Source organism: Mauremys mutica, chromosome 9 (assembly GCF_020497125.1).
Source record: "Mauremys mutica isolate MM-2020 ecotype Southern chromosome 9, ASM2049712v1, whole genome shotgun sequence".
Lineage (NCBI taxonomy): Eukaryota > Metazoa > Chordata > Testudines > Geoemydidae > Mauremys > Mauremys mutica.
The window spans coordinates 59,397,393-59,403,369 of record NC_059080.1 but is presented as its reverse complement, the minus strand read 5'-3'; the positions used below and the strand labels follow the sequence as shown (position 1 = coordinate 59,403,369).

The 5,977-nt window shown below is 63.3% G+C and overlaps 1 protein-coding gene across 2 annotated transcripts; it reads left to right on the top strand.

The window, feature by feature from the left end:
* The first annotated feature begins 291 nt into the window (after positions 1-291).
* Positions 292-4,686, top strand: LOC123376905. Of its 2 annotated transcripts, none has more exons than XM_045029175.1 (3): positions 292-493; positions 1,727-1,778; positions 2,962-4,686. In XM_045029175.1, exons 1-3 carry the CDS (start codon positions 464-466, stop codon positions 4,284-4,286), a joined length of 1,407 nt encoding a protein of 468 aa, XP_044885110.1. In that variant the 5' UTR covers positions 292-463; the 3' UTR covers positions 4,287-4,686. The 2 variants fall into 2 exon arrangements, with proteins under 2 accessions (XP_044885110.1, XP_044885111.1); XM_045029176.1 differs by lacking the exon at positions 292-493 and adding an exon at positions 677-869.
* The last annotated feature ends 1,291 nt before the right edge of the window (positions 4,687-5,977 follow it).

Genomic DNA, 5,977 nt, shown 5'->3' with positions numbered 1-5,977 from the left:
AACAACCATGAATGCCAGAAACTTACTTATTGTTGTCATGGAAGCTGAGAGTCTCATATAATCACGTGACTCCAGCAGTTGAGGCTTTGCATCAAATGTAGCGAATCTCCTGATAAAATGCAAGCATGGGCAATGTTGTGTGAATGTGTACAGTAAATGGAGATATCCTTAGTCATACTGAGCAGAGAATTGCTTATCAGATTTTCTTCTGAAAATTCTCCTCTCCCTGTCTCTGAATTGAACAGTGCCAGGGTGGAAGATGGTGGCACATAAGAATGACCATATTGGGTCAGACCAAAGGTCCATCTAGCTCAGTATCACGTCTTCTGACATTGGCCGGTGGATGTTGACAGACAGACACCCGGTCTGGGGACCAGTCCCATCCAGAGCCTCACAGCGCCTGCCTGATTCACTGTGGTGTTACTCCAATTTAATGCCATTCTCCAAGGGGTTATGCTGGTGAATGCCATTCCAGAAGGATACAGTCTCTAAGGTACAGTCTCTAAGTACCTACATGGGGTGCTGGGGAGGGGCTGCAGGGAGCCAGGGTCTTGCCCACCTCTGATGCCTGCAGTCCCTTTGTGATGTCAGGACCCGCCTGGTCCTGGCCCTTTATGATGCGTCACTGGAACAAACAGCCCCTCAGGCAAGATCCAGCCACAGCAGTAGCAGGGAGTGTAGTGTCTCCACTCCCAGTGTGTGTCCAGACCGTCCTCCCCAGCATGTTTGATGCGGGAGTGGGGATCATGCAGAGCTGGTTCTGTGCCTGCTTTGACAGCTCCTGAGTGTTGTACACCTGCGTCCTTCTGGTCCTGGTCATCTGGGTGGCCTTCGTGACTCAGCACAGCTTCTCCTGGAGAAGCAGGATGGTAGGAGGACCCTCCCCCACCCCCCACCCCCAAGCCGTCCTGCGCTCTCAGCAGAGCTTGTCTGGACACAGCCTCATGGAAGGGAGGGTGGGTGGGTGGGAGCGCCCGAGGCCCCCTGTTCTGACCAGGCCCCGTTGGGCTGGTGGGGCACATCCACAGAGAGAGAAAGGGCCACAGACAGAGCTCATGGCTCCATTCATTGGTTGTTCCTTACTGACCCGACCACCAGCTAGTGCTAGAAATGCCAGGGCTCTCCCTCGTGGTCCCAGGGTTCCTGGCACCCCTGGCACTAAGCCGGCTCTGGCCAGTTATTTCCCTCCGCTGGGGGAAGCTGACCAACAAACCCTCCCAGCTCCTTCCCAAAGCCACAAGCTTTCCTGGGTCCCTGGCCTCCCAGCCGGCCAGGGAGAGGGCAGGCAAGAGGTGGGGGGAGAAAGGGGGAATCCAGGACAGATCTTTGGGTTTGGTCAGTTGGGGATCCTGCCTTGGGTCCCAGATCAGTTGGGGAGCTGGGCTCGCAGGTGGGAACCATGGGAGACGGGGAGAGAAGAGGAAGCCAGAGCACATTGCGAAGCCCAAGGGCCTGGTCCCTATTCGACTCATAACACTGGGAGCAGAAAGCACCCACTCTGGTGTGGCGATGCCCCGATGTTGGAGGGTGGGGGACCCAGGATTGTTCCAATGACACTTGGATGGGGAGCCCGGGGCATGGCCGAAGGAGCCTGAAGTTCTCCAGCTGCAGGAGGTGGAGGGAAGCGTGGGCACCCCTGGCACCGGGCTGGGCTGGGCGGGAGGCTGGCACTGCACGGCCTCAGTCTGGGTACCACGTAACTCTGCCGCTTCCTTGGCTCCCGCAGGCTCTTCTGGTCAGCAGGCTCCGGTGGAGGGGGACGGAGGACGAAGGAGAAGGTAAGGCCCTGCCTCACGTTCCCTGATGGCTCCCTGGCTCAGAATCCCAGGGCTTCTCCCAAGCCCTCCACCCTGGCCCAGGGGTCCCACACGAGGCCCCTCAGACTTGGCCTGCCCCTGGGGATAGGAGCAGGAGCCAAGGTGCTGACTGGACCTGGGATAAGCTGACATGCTGCTAATGAACCGTCGTCTGGGGGCTTTGCAGCGATGGAGGCAAACACCCGATTGTCTGTCCCCTCTGGCAGGTTGTCCCCATGTCCTCCAGGGCTTTGCGCAGGCTAATGGTGAGCATCGGGGGGGAGCTACCTGCCCTTCCCAGAACAGGGAAGCTTTGCCAGCAGGAGGCACTGCCCACTGCCCAGCAGATCTTGTCTTTATTTCACCCCGTCTGCTCTGTCTTGGATAGGGGTGTAGCCCCCTGGCACTCCATTGCTGTGCATCGTACCAGGGCTTGCAAGGCCAAGGCTGCTAGGTGCTGCCAGCCCCTGACATTTGCCAGAGAGATTTCCTGGGATCCCGCACACTGGCGAGACCCATTTCTGCAGGATGGGGCACTGGCTGGGTTATTTGCACCAGGACCATGTGCCATCCGGGTTTCTGGTACTGGGATAGCGCACCGGCCAGATTCACGGCCCTGGCACGATGCCCGGGCCGGGTTCACGGCGCTGGGACTTCACCGTGGCCAGGTTCACAGCACTGGCAGTGTTTGAGAGGGGGCCCGGCGTGGTGCTGGCGGAGTGTTTCATCGGGCTCCGGGCTCTCACAAGCTCAGCATGCCTGGTTCTGGAGAAGCAGCGCAGAGTGGCCTGGGGCCAGGGCACTGGAATGAGGGGGCCGGGGGGCCATGCCCGCTGATTTTTGACTGGCTGTAAGGGTGAGCAACAGGAGGCAGGGCGTGCAGAGAAGAAAGAGCAAGCGGGGGGCAGGCTCTTGGAGGGAAGCAGTGGCGGAGGAGCGGGGCTTGGTGTGGGGGCGAGGCCTCGGGAGGAATGGGTCACAGGTGGGCGGGGCGCTGGGAGAAGGAGTGGCACGGGGCAGGGCCTCGGGGTTAGGAGCAGTGCAGGAATGGGGATTCGGGGTTGGGGTGGTACAGGTGGGTGGGGTCGCTGTTTGGGTGCCCGTGGTCCCCGCTACGTTCAGGCCCCATCTCTCCTCAGAAGCCCTCTCTGTTGTTCTGTTTTAGGTGCAAAGAAGCAGCGGGTGAAACAGCCGCGTGACCGGCTGTGCCGGGACCCCCCACGCCGCGCTCGCCGAGCTGCCAGGCGCCGCTCCATCCGCCAGCTGCTGTGTGACAACTCAGACTGTGCCCTGTGCAACGAGGCGGCCCGGCAAGCCGAGCGGCTGGTGTATGCCGACAGGGCCAGCACATGGGTCCCTGTCGGGCCAGGGTCACCTCCTGCTCCCGCCTTCCGCTCCAAAGGGAGAAACCTGCTGGGTAGATCCATGTGGCGAGGCCTGGATGTGCTGCAGTGGTGCCACTCTAGGACATGTATAGGCAACCAGGTCCACCCACCCGCGCAGGGCCCCTTCCCACCCAGCAAGTCCCGCTCCCCTCCTGAGCACCAGGCAGGCAGCCGGAAAACGGAGCGCCGCCCGCCGAGGGAGGATGAGGAGGGGCTGCCCCACCCACAGCAAGTCAAAGGCTCCTCCACGGAGCAGGACGAATGTCTCTTCTGCTCCTCTCTCTGGGATGAGACTCTCCTTCGCGGGCAAGAGCAGGCCCAGAGCTCCTCTTCTCTACAGCATGAGCCGCTCCTACTCGCTTGGGAGCTGAGAACTGGATCGAGCCAGCACGAGCCATTTCTTCCCAGGCATGAGGAGTACCCCAGCCCCGCTCCTGCCCAGCACGAGCCCTTCCCTCCAAGCCAAGTGGAACGTGGCTGGGTCGGGAGTTTCCTGCGCAGAGGCAGAGCAAGGAGCCCCCAGGCCGCTCCCCAGAGGCAGGCGCATCGCCCCGATTGGGTGCCGTTTCTGGCCAAGTCCCCAGGCGGGACCAGGATGTCAGGGCGGGAGGCCAAACGGCAGCGAGACCGAGAAAGCACAGCACCCAGGGCCACGGGGGAAGCTCCGATGTCTCTGCCTGGGAGACCCCTGGTGCAGGTCAGCCCTGGAGCCCTGCGTGTGGCCGGCAGGCTTGAATTGGCCGAAGCGGAGACCCCCTTCCTCCAATGCGACGTCAGGGCGAGTCTTGAGCGGCACATCCAGGTGAAGAGGCTGCAGCACACCCTGGGGCTGTCCTGCACCCTGCAGAGCGCTTTGAAGATCTTCATGCCCCCAGCACCGAAACCCATCGCACGCAAACCCTCGGGGGCAGGCAGGGTGGTGACAATGCCACAGGCCCTGCCCTTCCTGAGCGTCGGCTCCAGGACAGAGCTGGAGCGGCATCTGCAAAGGATGGTGCATCTGAAGAGATGGGGGCTGCCCAGGAGGATCCAGGAGTCCTTGAGGCTGCTGATGCCAGCCACACCTCCACACCCCCGGCTCGGCCCTCTGCCATCTGGGAAATGAGCTCCAAGGGGGCCAGGCCCAGTGACAAGGGCAGCCCAGACGCCCGGCCTCAGAGCTAGAGCCCCAGCCCAGGCCTTTCCAGGGCCCCGCCAGAGCGTCCAAATCCACGCCCGGCTCGCACTGCTGCAGAGACACTCGGGAGCTGCAAGGGCACATTGCCAGGAAGGGCTTGGAAATCAGACTAGGTGCGCTGCCTGCTGTGCTGAGGAGCTCTCAGAAAATGGCTGCCCTGGGGCACAGAGACCTGCTCCTGCCTAAACTGATCCCCCCAGGCTGCAAGGCCCCCCTGGCCTGCCACCGGCTCTGCCCCCTGCTCAGCTGAAGGCAGGCAGCGTGGAGCTCAACGTGAGGCACAAGCACATCCAGTACCTCTGGGCTCTCCTCACCCTGTTCGCAGAGTCCCTGGCCAAGATGGTGCCCTGCCCGCCCGTGCCACCCGCCCCCCTGCTGCCCCTGGGTGTGGCCATCGAGTTCTGCCCCCTGGAGACCCCCTTCATGGCCCCTGAGGGCCGGGAGCTGCTGGAGAGGCATGTCCTGAGGAAGCGGCTGCAGCATGAATGGGGCCTGCCGGGCCTGGTGCGGCGATCGCTGAGGTGTTTCATGCCACCCCCGCCCACGCACCCCAGGTCCAAGAGGAGTGACCGGCCGGCAGCCTTGGAGCTCCGTGTCAGCAGTGGGGCCCCTCCTATCCCTCTGGCCACCAAGAGGGAGCTGGAAGCCCACATCCGGCGGAGGGTGGCCGAGAGGAGGTGGGGGCTCCCCAGGAGGGTGCAGGAGTCCCTGCGGGGCTTCATGCCTCCCACGACCGCAGCTCCGGGGACACATCCAGACACGCAAGGCAGAAGGGCCAGCCGGCCGCTGAGGGGGCTGTCAGCGAGAAGGGCTCCAAGAGAATCACCCTCCAGGGTGGCACCCGTGGGCCCCACAGCGGTGGCTGTCTCCTTAGCCAGGCCCCTGGGAACTGCATGGCGCCAGCAGCTCAGCCGGGACACGTGCCACCAGCTGCTGGAGAGACATGTGACCAGGAAAAACATAGAGATCCGTCTGGGCCTGATCCCCCGCAGGGCCCAACACTCACAGGAAGCCGCCCGCCGGGTGGGAAAGCTCCCCTTGCCCCGGCTGATTCAGCCGGACCAGAGATCCCTGGAGCTGCGGTCCCGGGAGCTGCTCTTCCTGGAGCAGGCGGCCTCGGATCACCTGGAGCTCAACCTTCTCCACAAGCACCTGAGCTTCAGGTGGGGGCTGCCCACGCTCTACCGACAGTCCCTGGCCAAGCTGTTCCACGCAGGCCCCTCGCCCGCCCCGCCGCCTGCCGGCTCCCGCGCAGCTGGGACTGAGTTCACGGAGCAGGAGCTGCCCTTCCTCCCACCGGGAGCCCGGGAGGAGCTGGAGCTGCACATCAGGAAGAAGAGGCTGCAGCACGAGTGGGGGCTGCCTCTGATCATCCAGAAATCCATGCGGGGCCTGATGGTGGCTCCCCCCCGCCCCGGCCAGCCCAAGGCCCCTCCGCCAGCTGACGGGGACGTGGCCGTTCTCCAGCCTGAGCTGTCCTTCCTCAGAGAGGGCAGCAGACGAGAGCTGGAGCTCAGCCTCCGCAAGAGACTCATGCACCGGCGCTGGGGGCTTCCCAGGAGGATCCAGGAGTCGGTGTGGCTGCTCCAGCCTGCCTCAGCCCCTGTGGAGTTCAGGCC